Here is a 15,022-nt window from a genome sequence, read left to right on the forward strand (position 1 = left end):
AGATGTGTGATTGGCGTCCAACGTAAAAATTATTGACTTTGGTCGAGAGAGGATCGGACGTTATGAATGCTTATAGGTAAGGTGTTTGGTAGAGACACATAGTATATATGGGCAAAATTAACTCGAGCAGAGCATTGGGGGTGACACGCAAGCTTATTTGCGTGGAAGATGAAGCATAAGTCAAGGCGAAAGGCGGACAAGAGAAGGCGAGAAGAGGCGAGAAGACAAGTGAGCGCAAAAGACCACGATGATCCTTTCACCGACTTAGGTGAAAAGCCCGATCAATACGATGTGACGAATGTCCCGAGTCCGCTTTGAGCGGATGTTGGCAAGGGAAGATTGCACGAAGTACGTTGTCGAGACTGGATTGGGCGGTTGAGCATCTAGGTCATACAAGATATCCTGGCATGGACGGCATGAACATTTGATGATTAGATGATACATGAAATGAGGCGACGGGATGATGAATGATCGTGTGCATTGGATGTATGTCTGAGGATCTGATGGTTCCATTGACAGTGTAGAAAAAGGATGAATTTGCATACGATACATAATCTCTCATATCGGAATCCGTCCTTCCTCCTCTGCTCCTCCTACATGGAGAGCGAATTAACAAATATCACTACAACAGCATCATAATCTGTCAAAAGACAAAATAGGGTCAGCTCTTTATCTCTATCTCACTTAATTCAACGACAAATTCCCATCAAGGGAAAGTGAGAGTATGAGAGCAAGTGCAAATGCAAAAGCAAAAGCAAAAGCACAAAGTCAGAAGGCGTCTACGAGCGTATAATGTAGAAAAGCGCCTGTTATAAAGCTGTCCCCATATGAACGGTAGGACTGGTGCCAACGTAGTCATCATCGAGTGTGGGTGCGGTTGTGGGAGGGGGAAGGGAAAATATATGCAGTAGTGGGATCATGAGGAAGGGGGATGCGACTCACTCACTCATGCCAATAAGCGTATGAGACTCATCGATCACATGAAGTGAAAGCAAGACAGAGATGAATTACAGAGAAACAAGCAAAGACACGATGAAGTCAATTTGTCGTTTGAAGACACAAAGCTGGTGTCGAAATTTGGGTAGAATGCATTACGTAAATGATCTGTTACATGTGGCATTTCCGCTGATCATCACACCCTTTACTTCCTACTACCAACTACCAACGCTACATATCAGCTTCACTGACACGTGCCATTGTCGAGGTCCAGAACATGGGAAGCCAAGGATGCGGCGAGCTCAAGATGATCGATGCGCAAAGCAAGCTCATTCCAGCCTGGAAAGCTTGTACAATGTATACATCTAACTCAATCCAATCTCAATGATCTTTAACTAACTATCAATCTCCATACCTTCCTCCCCACCTGCTCCCGCTCCAGTAGGCACAGCGACCACCTCTACTCCACCTTGATCTTTGCCTGCTCCCGACGTGGACTTGATCTCCTCTGAAACAATCAACGATCGGATAGATTCTTTCGTCCATGCCGTTGTACCTCTTCGGAATTTATAGTTTCTAGATTTGGTTCCTCGTTCGTTCTGCCAAAGTCAATCATGGTAATCAGTATTTTGCGAGCTTGCGAGCGAATCTGCTTCCTCTTCCTCCGCCTCTGCCTTGTGCTTTCCAAGCCAATACACAGAGTTAGACACTCACGGGCATCTCGTAATTCCTCAGATTCTCGGTACCGTTCTTGGTGATCACAGCTACGTCGACGTTGGAACCTGATCCGAGATCGTTGAATATACCGGATCGGATTGCTCGAGCTACCAAAGCGATAGCTTCGTCTCGCTACATCGACACCAATACGTCAGCTGATTGACCCGTTACGACACAGACGTAAGCAAATGAAGAGCTGACCTTCATGTTCTCCTTGAAGGAGGACTCGAATACGGCCATAGCTGCTAAACTACCGGAACCCATGGTGACGTATGGTAATTTATCGGTCGAACCGTGCGCATGTACGGTGAATAATTGAGGTCCGGTGACGTCGACTCCACCCAACACCAAGTGAGCACCAACATGACCTTGGTATCTGCAGGTGCAAGAGAGATGTGAGCAATCTGTCCCGTTAGACAGGAAAAATGAGTGAAAAGCGGATGCGGCGTTTTGCGACTTACCTGAATAAGTATTGCTTCAACATCGTCATCGCCGTGACTACCCTGGCTGGTCGACCTTGAGAGAGTGCATGTAGCTAGATGAGAACGATATCAGCTGTGTCTGACTCTCGGAAAACAGGATACAGCTGTCACGCACTTCGAGATTTGAAGATATAAGATTGGTGACGAATCTATGTTATTCTATCAGCTGACATGATCACGAATTCCAATGGGATTGATCAGCTTACTCGGTGTCGGCTGCTGTACCTGCACCACAACATCTTATTTGAGGAGTGAGGTAATGGATCTAGGGGAATCAATTGACAATGTAAGCTACGCTTCAGGAAATCGATGTGGGCGTGATCAGAGGAAGTGCAGTTGATCAAGCGGGTCATCGGTGACAGTGGAGGTCAACGAAAGCGAAGTGAGCAAGGACATACCTTTTCACAGTTCTTGTCCGCTACGATTGGTCCACCAGTCGCTCTCGTGTCTGCTCCTAGACATACACCCGGCTCTTCACCCGAGTCGCCTCCGCCGAAGATGACTCCTACGATCGTGGTACCAGTAGATGTTGCTGTGTAGTCGTGAATCGTTGAGCATGAAGGGACCGTAAGCGCCAATTCCCGAGAGAATAGCAGGCGAAACAAGTGAGGCGATCAGAATGGTTTGAACATTCGCTAAGCACCTTAGATATATATGAAGAGGTAGGCCACTCAACTTACCCTTCGGTATACCTTGTAACCTCTCGCCGAAGAATTGGTTCCTTGCATAATTGGAGAAATCGAATCCGACATTTGGAGCTTCCACAGCTTTGGCAACCATCTTGAGTATTTCTTACGGGTTGATGGTACGAAGATGATATATATGCTATATGTGTTGTGTTGGACGGAGGTCAATGATGATGATGCTTTGTGAGTGTTCGAGTAAGCTGGCGCGTTGCTTCCAACACAGAGAACGGAGGGCCCCGTCTTTCATTTCTGAAGCGTGGCATTATTACCCTCTTAGATCTGGCACGCGGAATCAAATGTATCACTCTGGTTCTACCTTATCTATCTCATTTGGTGCTCCATATAATTCCTAGTCAATTGCACGTCACTCAGCATCAGTGTGTTGCACAGCGCGTACTTACGTGAACCACTCATTCCGCACGCTTTCCCATCCACATCCACATCCCAACCCCAGCAAACATCATTATAAGCCTTCTTCCCCATCCTCCCTAACACTTCACCCGCTTCCCCTCCATCGAAGCCACGCGTTCACGCCAACATGCAAGCGTTCAAGAACTTCCAGGCTTCCATGCCTGCTATGCCCGCTGTGGACGTGAGCGGATTCAACAAGTCGTTCAGGAACACCGTACAAGCTACCCGGTGAGTTCAGCTAGCTTCTGCGTCTTGAACCAGCAGATTAGCTGATAATAGCATGATATTGGTTAATTTTGTAGAGAAAGAATCGGTCAAGTTGGTCCTGATGGGATCACCGAGTGAGTATGCTTCTTCGACCTCGCATCTCAAGGTCATGTGGTGTATGCGGACAGGATCTGTGAGATCAGGAGGACGGATTGTTTGCTGATTAAACCCGCATAGATTGCCAGCTGAATACAAAGCTCTCGAAGCTCGAGTGGACGCTTTGAAAGACGTACACACGAAGTTGCTGAGAATCACCAAAGTCCACGAGAGGGAGTCTGTAAGTCAGCTTCGCTTATCCGATGCACAAGCTGGATGTCCAACTTGATTAGTACGATTACCCAAGCGATATCGCCGAATCGCTCAATGAGGTCGGCCATCAAGCAGCTTCAGCTTGGTCCGTATTCGCCAACAAGAATTTGAAGGTGGGTTCTGTGCCATATCTCAATCAACCTCGATGATGACCTTGAGCTGACAACAACTATGTGCTGCTGCGAAATGACAGAACACCAACCTCCCAATTCCAATCCCCTCTCCGACCGCTCAGACACCACATCAACCCAAGACTCTCCCGCACGCCATCTCCCGAGCCGCCAAAGCGGGAGCTACCGAGCTTGGAGCTGAGGACAGACTGAGTATCGCTTTAGGCGTGTATGGTGCCGCCATGGAGAAAGTCGGTGATGCTAGACTTTCCCAAGACAATCTGATCGCCGACAGATTCGTCACTCCATGGCAAGCGACTCTTTCCACCTCGATTGGGTTGGCCGTCAAAGCTAGAAATAACGTGAAGACCGCTAGACTTGAACTTGATTCTGCCAGAGCTGCGTAAGTCAAGTCGATGATCTTCATATCTCTGCATTTTCGCAGCAATTTTTCTTCAACCCGACAATTTGACAAACCTCCGAAGTCTCCGAGCTGATTTGCCTGGATGTTACTGTTTGTCACAGCCTCAAATCAGCTGCTCCTGCTAAACAAGAACAATCCAGGTGCGTGGTATCAGCTGCAAGCTCCTTCCAGACCGGAGAAAAGCTGATTATCCTGCACTGCCCTATTCAGACTCCACGTTGAAGAGGCTGAGGATAAGTTGGTTCAAGCGACTGAGACCGCTATCGGATTGATGAAAGCTGTTCTTGAAAACGTGAGTGCCCTTCGTCCCCCTTCACCGAGACCTCACAAGATCCCATTTGTATACTCGGGTGGAGTGAAGAGCGCACAAGAGCTTACGCTGACAAACATTATCTGGATAGCCTGAACCCCTTCAAAACCTCTCGAACCTCGTCAAAGCTCAACTCATCTACCACTCCACAGCAGCCGAGACTCTCAGCGTAAGTTTATTGCCGGTCCCTCTTCTCTTCTCTTCCTCTCTTTTCTTTTCCTTGCTTAGAAAGGTGGGAGTGCCATGAACCTGACGACGAATTTACGGACAGGGCATCCAATCTGAGATCGAGGAGGCTGCTACTGCTGCCGAAGGCGAATACAGGACTTCCAGAGGTGCTTAATTACGCTCTTCCGGAAATGGTGATGAGGTTGTGAAGATGATAGGTGTCTGAGGACTGCATGATACTCACTTCAACGCTCCGACAGCTCGACGTGGTGCTTGTGATTATGATTAGATGATTCAGGTGATCTTACTTAGCCGCTTTCACTGTCTTATGAAACTCATGAATTGGCAAGTATTTGCATTCACAGGCTCGAACGATTTGAGCACACTGATGTCCAGCTCCAATGACACTTGGTGACATGTCTCCATTGACAGGTACACCTGACCAGTTTGAGACACGCGGTAATATTGCATAATATGTACAGCTAACACAGAGCAAACAACTTGAAGGGTAAAATCAGATGATAATGTAAATATGTTACTCGCAGCTTATAGTATGATAGTCATTCCCGGCAAGACAGTGGAAGAATCCTCTTGGAACGCGCGCAAGAAGAGCGCCAACGAGACTGATGAGGCTGTTGTGATTCCCAGCGCAAGGAGCAAGACTACTCGTACTCCTCAACTTCGACATAAACGTTATAATGGGCGAATCACATCCACCAGGCCTATGACAATCATGTCAGCTGATCGAACGATCTTCTCTGCATGGTCCAGCTAACAGAGTCGGATTGATACGTACCACTTCAGCTAATTCGTCATTCCTCTGCAACAGTCGCTGGACTTGCATTACATCGATATTGAAGCCGGTCTTGCGTGATCTAGTCGTATCGCTTCTCCCCGCTGAAGAGACCGAAGGTGCTTCAGATGCCTCGGGATCATGTACGATGATTCTGGCTTTTTGACACACGAGGTCTATGCAATATCCTCATCAGCTGGTCACTCGTTTCCCCAAGGGATGTTCGCCAGCTGACTCACCTGCGATATAGCATACAGGTACCAAGCTGACGCTAGTAGTGCATCTCGTGAAAGAGTGGCACAGCGCATGAACGAGTTGTTGAAGTTGGTCAGGGGTCATAGCCAGTTCGTCGAGTAAACAGATATAATGAGTCGGTCGAGCGGTCCCAACCCTTCCCGCATGAGCTTGGAGGAAGAAGTCAAAAGCGTAAGGATGAGTGACCGATTGATCAACGACTAAACCACTTGGAAGATTACCGGATCTGTCGACATCCGCATCTTTACCGAAGAACCGAGTTGTGTGTCGTTTAGCGCATATGCACATGAGGAGAAGGGGTCGATAATCGGTTTGTAATCGTTTACAAGCTTTGAGGATGGCAACGTGTTCGTAAGACAGTACGGCGGCGTATTGGCCCTCTGAAATACCGTCTCGGAAGATCAGTATCCGTTCAGGGTATTGCCCATTGTGCTTGTGGAAGATCTTCAGGTGTTCTTCGATCATGGAAGATAGTTCAGAGATGATCTCGGCTCGGCCTTCTTGTAATCTGATTTGAGCGGAATAGGAATCGCAATCAGCATTGTAGGTGGCTATGGTACAGGCTACAGTCGGAGAAGATTCGTTTCCTGCTTTGATTGGCGGCTGTCTCCCGGAAATTATCAGCTTCATCTCGAGGTGCCATCACCTGACAGAATAGCTGAATTTGATAACGCACCAAGCCAAGATCACCGCCCAGTAACATCGTTTTGCCCCTGACCATACCAGGCATCTCCGAGACCGACACTTGATGTGGAACCCCGCCGAGCTTGTTCTACGTCACCATCAAAGGCTCTCAGCTTCGTTGTATATACATGACATGTTTTCAGCTCACTTGAATCTTCATAACCAAGTTTCCAGTGTATGCGTCAATTCCTCGAGGGTTTCTGATCTTGGCCGCTTGCATACATTGGGTAGGCACAGGTCCTGGTACCACCAAAAATCGATCAGCTGCATTGAAGATTCAGTCATACTCAGCTGACCTTTCAGATCGGTGAAAGAGCTTTTCTTGATTAATTCATACAGCCACGCATCCCTATACAGAAGGGTCAGCTGTGAGAACCACCACCACGATATACACAGCTTACCTTCCAGGCAGAATACAGCAAATCAATTGTGGAGCGCATTTGCCGACCATGTAAGCCGCTCGAGCAGCCTGTTGCAAGGCATTGGGAATAGCTCGAGGTCCTCGAGGATCGATCGGACCAATGCAATCCGGTTGTTTGGTGATCACCTGAACACCATGAGCTTGCAGTACATTGACGAGATAATGGATGTATCGGTGCATCTCGTCTTGTTCGGTGTATTTCTCGAAAGACACGACCGACCATGCGATCAAGGGCTTTTTACCGTTCTTGAAGAACTATCGTTTCACAACCAAGAGAGTCAAATCAGCCTGCTGCATACCAGAGGGAAGCGAGAGTGAGACGTACTCTCTTGCCTCTGAGGTTCCATGTACCATCTCTCGGCACGATTCCCGTACCGTCCGCGTAGGATACTCTGGGAGGCGGCAGAATGCGGGCTTGAAGCTGGATCATCTTCTTGTTGACCTGAAAGTGGGTCAGATCTCATCCAACAATGATAGTTATTGTTTCTCACCTGCAGGCCCCATGCAGCGATTTTGGCTTGTTTCTCATGGGCTAGCTCGGCTCGCCAATCGGTCACCAATTTAGCCCGCTCTTGAGGCTTGATAGCGCTGACTTTGATCATCCTGGGTAGGCGATGGGGGCAGGTAAGCTGGCGGAGCGGAGGAAGTTCGGCACGGTTGTGAATACTCACTCAGCAGTCTGCTCTGCGTTGAGCTTGGTGGGAGGCAGTGAGTTCCACTGCGCAAAATGCACGAATTCAAGTGGAATGAAAGCCTTCTTGCCGTACTGATTGGGTTCGTTAGCTCCGCAAAAGATGGCTTCTCAACAAAGCTCACCTGAATGCAAGGTAGTCTAGGTTTAGTCACTTGAACGTGGTGATAGAGACGATAATATTCGATGATGCTGATCTTGCGATTCTCGCCTCCATCCCTGCCCTGTATATCAAAGGTGATAGCTTCTGCGGGTTGGAGTGTAAGGGAAAGGACCGTGTGAAGTCTGTCACTCTTTCTGTGGGTTACCTTGAACTGTTTGAAAAGCTAACGTTAACGTAAAAACCTTGAACAAGCCAGAGATTTCGGGCTTACTTTCGTCCCTCGGATAGTCCTCTTGACAAGTGAGATCTCTATATCACTCATCTGGCTGAGATCCCTATTCTGGCTCGATGTGCCTTGATAGCCATCTCTTCCTCTACCACCTCTTGCTCCGCTTTGAGTGAGGATCTTAGCGATTACTTCCAGAGCAGGTCCATCTGATAAGAAGGCGGAAAAGCCTATATAAAGGTTGAGTAGGGGTAGACCGGAGCTTGTGTAGCGGACAGACCTGAAATGCGGATTAGCGGCAGTTCACCCTTGGACAGGGCCTTATAAGCATACTTGACTTACTGCATGAAGCCCTTGCAGACGATGGCGCCTTGAGGGATCGCAATAGCACCAGCCATGCTGAAGAATTTGTTTCCGGTCGCACCGACTTGTGCATAGGTCTTGCTTGGAAAATCTCTCATCAGGACATTCGTTGCCATGATGCCTGTGATCATAAGCATTGTGGTCAGTCTGAGTATTCGATTCGAAGAGCTAGCTGGTGCAGTGCTGACCGGTAAGACATCTTTCTTCGTTTGCTGGCGCTTTCTTTTCAGTTCGACAAAACTCCATGACGATTTCCAAGTCGATTACAGCGACGAGCTTGAGGACAAGAGTCCACTGTCTATTCTCTTCGTCGGAGGAGCTGCCCCTTCCCGGTCGATGCACTATACCATCAGGAGCGAGTGCTACTCTAAAGGTCTGAGTTCCACCTAGATTCACCCGCATAGCAATTAGCTTCGCGAAGTTGGGTCTCACCATTCTCTGAATACTCACCTTCAGGAATAGGAAGTCGATTCGGAGTGAAAGCGTTTCGTCTTCCGTCATAGGCACTGATCGAAAGACCTTCGGCGAAGATACCCTGATGCTCGAGGCACAGCTGTTCCCATACGGCTCGAAGCAGACCTTTGGGTTTCTTGGAATTTTCACCTCTCTGTTTGACGGGCTCGATGTCGACATCATAGTGGCTGTAAGACTGGGTCAACAGGAAGCCCTCTAACCGATTCTTTCTGCTACTCACTAGATGATCTTGGCTCTTCTGTTCTCGGTTGATCTCACTTGGAAAAAATTTGACTGGACGGTCAGAGGTTTTCCAGCCTCGCCATAGCCAGGTCGGACGTAATAACTCGTAAGGGGCAGCTTTTCCAGAGATTCGGATATCTCGGTGATCCCGGCTCTGGAAGATGATGCAGCAATGCTTGGTGCTCTGCGTTCGCTTCCGCGAGCAATCGAAAGAGGTCCTGACATTTGAGGCTGGAATGAACGATCTTGATGAGGAGGGGCATCGTGGAAGTGGGTCAAGGATGCTCTGCTCGGTACACCATACTGAGATCGATCATCCCGTGCACCATAACTTGAAGGAGCAAGTGTAGCTCTATCGGGTTGCGAGGTGTTGACGTCAGGTTGAGCCCCGTAATTTGACCCAGAGGGCCGAGAAGGGGGTATCGGTGCCCTCTCTTCAGGGTGACGAGCTTCGTAATCCTATGTTTGCATGTTAGTAAAGAGTCAGTAGCAGCATGTCAACAACATATCTTAGTATATTGGGTGAAGAGGTAAGTGCATGTGATCGCAAGTAAGTGGAAGTATATCAGTTTAAGGCAATATGAGGAGCGTTTGAAACAAGACATGCATCACAGAAAACAATGGGAATGGGAAATGGGTTTAGAGCTCACGTCAGCGTATCTTCGACCGGGTCTTTCGTAATCCTTTTCGTCGAATTCGTTATATCGACTCATCCTGATTGTACAGCTGAAGATTACGATTAGCGCACTGCTTGGTGACAACAACAACAGAGGTCTCCAGGGGAGGCTTGTAAGTGAGAGGTTGATGGGGATTTCGGATGGGTGGCGAGCTATAAAAATAGAAAGTGAAGAAGCTTGACCCACTTCTGTAATGAATGATAGGAGGATCTCTCTCTGGGAGATAGCTTGGGAATGATTATCTACAGGGATAATTGAACACAACGAAGGAAAGAATGAGTAAGTTGACTCTCAGGAGTACAGTACACGAAGGATACAGAATGAATGGGTGAAGAAAAGAAGAGAGAGAAGAGAAAGAAGATGCGTACAGTGTTTTGAGTACAATTCTCATGAGCAGTCCCCCGCGACTGATCATGTCTTCGAGTATACAGTATAAGTGCAGAATGCACGGTCCTTGTGCATTTTTCATTTCTGATGTGGCTTTGGGTTGTTGCCATGTCGCGTATCAGCTACCTCCTAAGCTATGTAGAGATTCAGTGTAGCAGGCGACCGGAACTAGCTGTGAGTCAGCATTGTATATCCTTGTCGACTTGGATCACCTGTGGTGCAATGAAGTTGATTGACATTTCGAATTTTATTCGAAAATTTGAGCGAGACCGCATCTTCCATACTGGCAGTCGGTCATTCCTTGACCAAATCTTGCCTGAGGACCTCAGAGACTTGTGTGTGAGTATATTCTGAATTGCAGTTTGACTCCTCTCGTTTGGTCATGACCTCCTGCTGTCAACGAATGAAGGCAGAAGAAGTGATAACATGAGAGTCTCGAAGATTTCGTTCTTCTCACTGATCGATCTTGAACAGGTGGTTCCGAAAGTTACCGGGAACTCAATTACCGACGACCACCATACAAAGACCTCTCGATTGACTTGCTTTCTCACTTAATCTTTCTACTCAATCATTCAGTCTGACCAAACACTCCAAACGTTCTAGTATAACCCAAACTAAGCCTTTCCTAAGCGATCATTACCCACAAGACACGACAGGATGTACAACAGCAAGAAACGACCAAGCACGAACAAGCCATTCAATCCCGCTCATACTCACCCCGCATCAATCTCATCGATCCCTTCCATTCAAACACGTCAACACACCTCATCTTCCCTATCGGCGTCATCTTCGAAGGAAAAGCCAGCAGTACCTAAAGAAGGTATTCAGTCTGGCGGAGGTGGTGGTGGAGGCGTAGGAGCAGGCTCTGAGGAAGGTATAGATGGGATGGGAATAGATGCGGAAGATGAACAGAAAGACAAGGATAAGGGGAAGAAGAATGATAATGATAAGAAATGGAGTGATCCGAAGATCGTGCATCCTGCCTCGGACGTATGGGGCAAGGGACCCACTTCGAAGAAACAGGAAGGCGGGGAAGAAAAGAGTAGAGACGGGAAAGCTAAACTTTGAGTAGGTGGAGATTGTGATCCATCAGTCATGCACAAGGGTGCCGAGATGATATACTAAGTGACGTGGTATCTGTAGTATTTTGTCTAATCACACGAGAACGATCACCACTATCTCAAGCACGATCAAACTCTGAGTGCAACAATGGGCCATCCGATGATGTCGTCTAGTTGAGAAATGTATCATTTACCCAGGCTGGTCAAAGTGAACACCGGTCTTTTGCCTTGACAATTCATCCCGCTTGTTGGGCATAGCAAGCCCATCAAACATTCATTGTATTGATGCTCATCATCATTTTATACTTCTTTCGATGAATGCATCATCTCCATGACAGTATGATCTTTCCAACATTTTTACGATCGTTCCACTGATAACAAACCCGATTATCCGGTTCGAAGGATCACATGTACCCCAGAATCAGTCTGTACTATCTCACTGAGCTGACCGACTTCGAGTCCGAATGTAGCGTCCTACCAGAACAACGCGATTGATGGTCAGCATCTGCGATGAGATATGGAGCAAGGATGAACATCTTCCTCCTCGCCATTGACAGACTAGCATCGGAGCAAAGCAACAGTGACTTGAGCTGCGATTGAACTCACCTCGAAAGGCTTTTGCATCTGATTTCTACCGAACCAACCCAGATCACCACCTTTCTTAGCTGACGAACAGTCGCTCTCGGTCGAAGCGATCTTCGCGAATTCCGCAGGCAGATCAGAAGGCGCCGCTGATTTGAGAGTATTGATATGTTGTTCAATTATCTTCTGGGCTTCGTCTCGAGATATAGTGATGTTATCCTATATAACAGTCCCAGGAGTCAGCACTGTATTGTTTCGTATCTGGATCGAATTGGTTGCTAACGGCATTCGCCTATGCAAAGTTTGCTGAATACGCCACGAGAGAGGAGTTCTACCTTATATGATATCGACCTCATGTACTCGTGGTCCGTTCCAAGGCGGAATAAGAAGTAAGAAGTACGGACTCACCTTCCTCCACGAACTAGGTCGTCTACTTCCCGCATGTTTCGCCAAAATATGACTAGCTCTCACTTGACCATCTTTTGCCCCTTGTGCGCCAGGAGCAGAGGCAGGAGCAGCTTGTCCTCGCAGGTACTTTGATGCTCCAGGTAATTGGGCTACTTGTTCTTGGGGGATCTCAGAGGGCGGTTCCCAGACTGAAAGACCTTTTTCGGCGTGGTAGAAATATGGGATTTGACGAGAATTGGAAAATCGTACTTCCCAGCCTGAAGATGCCATTTTGCGCAAGTTTCGTTTTTGAAGTGTGGTGAAACAATTAGATATGCGTTGAATGTCAAAGTGTCTAGGCTGATACGCAGTGTATAGATAGGTGTAATTCTAACTCAAAAGATGAATGGAGAGGCTACAACGCATCAACGTTTACTGAAAGGATGTCCAGGTGGAGGTAAATCCGTGATGGCGTCAACACCGCTATGTAGCGCGTTCAGTGGCTGGATCCGCCCAGGACTAGATGTGGCGTGGCAAAGATCCATGCGTGGATATAAGTGGACTAGCCATAGTTCCGATTGGTAAGACATGCATACACACATGTGATAGTTCAAGGACCAAGCTCAGCACGACCTGTCCCTATACGCATCTTATGGTACAGAAGCTTGTGCGGCTATCTGCGTCTCATATGAGTATATAGATCTGAATCAATGAATCTAGTTTACTGGTCATACCAAACGAGCCTACCTTTCCAAACGCCCTTCAATCCCTCCCCATCCCAAATACACAGATCCGCCCAACACCCAACTTGCAGACCTACCTTCTTCTCCACTGCTCCGCCTAGAGCTTGGGCAGGTACATACGTCGCGCAAACCACAGCTTTTGCGAGGGGGATACCAGCAAATTTCGAAAGGTTGATGACCGCCTCTTGTAGGGGTAAGATTGATCCTGCTAAAGTATCTGTACCTTCCAACGTGATTTTTCTGTCCTTCTTCTCGATTTTGCTGCCACGCCATGGGTGGAGACCATCAGGCAGAGATGGGTCCATCATGTGCATAGCTGCACCCCGAGACATAGAACACTGTCATCAGGCTGTCTTTGTGTACCTTTCGTGCTCAAGCACCAGAATGTACTGTGAGGGAGCACGCGTACTCACCATCTGAGATCAAGATGCAGCCTTCAGGATGGGAATTATAAGCCATGGCTACTACTTGAGGATGCACGTGTATCCCGTCGGCAATGATCGAGAAAAACGGTCTTTGCACTGTATCAGGCAGATCCCCAGTCGCGGGTAGCTGCTCTGGTGCTCCTATCTCCTTGGAGGCGGAGGTAGAATTGACATCGAGAGATGGAGTACGGATACACTCAAAACAGCTGGACTTGTCACTTTCGTCATAATCGCCGATCAACGAAGGTGTTCCGTCCTCATTTTCATTAGGCATTTCGCTTGGATAACTATCTTGAGCTTGAAGCCTGAGCCGTTTGGCATTGAGAACGAGATTCGAGTCTGTGTTAGTGGTCTTGTGAAATTTCTTACTTTCCGCAAAGTCTGTATGAGGTAGACCAAGAAGACCGATTACTCCTGAATCTCTATGATCTGTTCACACGCGCCCAACACGAGGTCGTCCATGAGTCCCCGACGCTCACGATGTTGTTCGAAGTTCAGAACAGACTCACGTAAAGACGGCATAGCATTGAACATATGAGTCAACATCGTCGCTCCGTTTTTCAAGCCTTCAAAGGCTTGTTCAAACGTGGCATTGCTTGTTTTTCAAACGATAAGCTCCGGTCGATATGCTAGATGGTGGTCCGTGAGGCGAAGCAGAGGACTCACGTATGACCCAAGCTGATTTTCCATCCATTCTCAGCAAGAAAGGGTATAATCCCCAATACACCTTCCACGTCCGGTGCGAGAGTGATCATCTTAATCATCCCCTCGGTATTGCATAGGTTATTCACTCCGTATATTTGCTTCATGGAGGATATACCATCAGAACAATCTACAAGGTTCTGCGAAGGATGACAGCCCGATTTGCATGGATGGAGGAAGGGGCCTTCCAAGTGCCACCCGAGTGATCTTGCTCTTCCCTCATTGGTGTCTTGCCTTGACGTTGAGAGTTTAGTCAAGATAGGTAAGATTGCATGATACACTTGTTTCTTCTGAGACTGTCGATGAAATCACAATTGGATCAAGGTTTTTGTAAGCAAGTCAAGAGAATAAGTCAGTCATTCGGCCAAGAATCAGTAAGTGGATCGATATATAATCCGAGGACATGAGTTCCACCAAACGGTGCTCCACATCAGATGATTCGCTCCGTGGACGCAGAGGTACGCACAATGATAGTAGGTAGAAAACTCGTGACTCCACCGTTGCACAACCCCTCACTCATCTTCTTGAACCCTTCAACGTATTTCTCGGGCGTAGTAAACTCGCTGAGATCCACCCCGAAAGCACCGTTGATCTGGATATCAATCATACCGGGACTGACCCATTTCCCCTTCAAATCAATCACGCGCACGTTTTCGAGGTTCACCGAGACACTGGAAGGCGGAGTACAAAGCAGGCCGGTGGTGGCATCGATGTGCAAAGAAGTCAAAAGCGAGAGGTTTCCGGTAGGTAAGATCAGATAGATATTCGTCAAGTGAATGTATCGCTCTGTAGTGTTAGAGGGGTCATTAGTCGTAGTAGAAGACATTGTTTGTGATTAGGAAATACAATCAGTGATTAACCGTCAGGATCTGGGACACTATCGACTGAATCAGTACAGAAGTCAATTGGGAAATTCAGCTGACCCGCATCGACCAATAACGACATCGGCTGTATATGTATCTTACTCAGCTGAAGATGCAGTTTTCCTCTCCTTTCATACCATATT

The 15,022-nt window shown here is 47.7% G+C and overlaps 6 protein-coding genes across 6 annotated transcripts; 2 read left to right on the forward strand and 4 right to left on the reverse strand.

Annotated features, from left to right (window-relative positions):
- Positions 1–1,331: 1,331 nt before the first annotated feature.
- I303_101283 (uncharacterized protein) lies at positions 1,332–2,915 on the reverse strand (the record flags this gene model as incomplete). Its single annotated transcript, XM_018404652.1, has 8 exons — positions 1,332–1,535; positions 1,651–1,785; positions 1,855–2,029; positions 2,115–2,188; positions 2,251–2,284; positions 2,342–2,400; positions 2,534–2,667; positions 2,816–2,915. The coding sequence occupies 8 exons, from the start codon at positions 2,913–2,915 to the stop codon at positions 1,332–1,334; spliced, it is 915 nt and encodes a 304-aa protein (XP_018267306.1).
- Positions 2,916–3,359: 444 nt separating this feature from the next.
- On the forward strand, positions 3,360–4,995 carry I303_101284 (uncharacterized protein; the record flags this gene model as incomplete). The annotated part of the gene is made up of 9 exons (XM_018404653.1): positions 3,360–3,460; positions 3,535–3,573; positions 3,677–3,776; positions 3,829–3,921; positions 4,002–4,321; positions 4,444–4,482; positions 4,553–4,634; positions 4,744–4,821; positions 4,924–4,995. 9 exons carry the CDS (start codon positions 3,360–3,362, stop codon positions 4,993–4,995), a joined length of 924 nt encoding a protein of 307 aa, XP_018267307.1.
- Positions 4,996–5,527: 532 nt separating this feature from the next.
- I303_101285 (uncharacterized protein) lies at positions 5,528–9,765 on the reverse strand (the record flags this gene model as incomplete). Its single annotated transcript, XM_065968308.1, has 17 exons — positions 5,528–5,542; positions 5,617–5,789; positions 5,853–6,471; positions 6,545–6,640; positions 6,701–6,792; positions 6,849–6,901; positions 6,954–7,228; positions 7,299–7,415; positions 7,465–7,576; positions 7,645–7,739; positions 7,790–7,978; positions 8,039–8,273; positions 8,336–8,477; positions 8,545–8,742; positions 8,807–8,997; positions 9,051–9,511; positions 9,703–9,765. The coding sequence occupies 17 exons, from the start codon at positions 9,763–9,765 to the stop codon at positions 5,528–5,530; spliced, it is 3,126 nt and encodes a 1,041-aa protein (XP_065824380.1).
- Positions 9,766–10,773: 1,008 nt separating this feature from the next.
- Positions 10,774–11,184, forward strand: I303_101286 (uncharacterized protein; the record flags this gene model as incomplete). Its single annotated transcript, XM_018404655.1, has 1 exon — positions 10,774–11,184. The coding sequence occupies one exon, from the start codon at positions 10,774–10,776 to the stop codon at positions 11,182–11,184; it is 411 nt and encodes a 136-aa protein (XP_018267309.1).
- A 380-nt stretch (positions 11,185–11,564) lies between these two features.
- I303_101287 (uncharacterized protein) lies at positions 11,565–12,437 on the reverse strand (the record flags this gene model as incomplete). The annotated part of the gene is made up of 3 exons (XM_018404656.1): positions 11,565–11,651; positions 11,784–11,978; positions 12,168–12,437. The coding sequence occupies 3 exons, from the start codon at positions 12,435–12,437 to the stop codon at positions 11,565–11,567; spliced, it is 552 nt and encodes a 183-aa protein (XP_018267310.1).
- A 430-nt stretch (positions 12,438–12,867) lies between these two features.
- On the reverse strand, positions 12,868–14,842 carry I303_101288 (uncharacterized protein; the record flags this gene model as incomplete). The annotated part of the gene is made up of 5 exons (XM_018404657.1): positions 12,868–13,205; positions 13,303–13,743; positions 13,824–13,909; positions 13,981–14,312; positions 14,483–14,842. 5 exons carry the CDS (start codon positions 14,840–14,842, stop codon positions 12,868–12,870), a joined length of 1,557 nt encoding a protein of 518 aa, XP_018267311.1.
- Between the last annotated feature and the right edge of the window lie 180 nt (positions 14,843–15,022).

This window comes from Kwoniella dejecticola, chromosome 1 (assembly GCF_000512565.2).
Source record: "Kwoniella dejecticola CBS 10117 chromosome 1, complete sequence".
Classification (NCBI taxonomy): domain Eukaryota; kingdom Fungi; phylum Basidiomycota; class Tremellomycetes; order Tremellales; family Cryptococcaceae; genus Kwoniella; species Kwoniella dejecticola.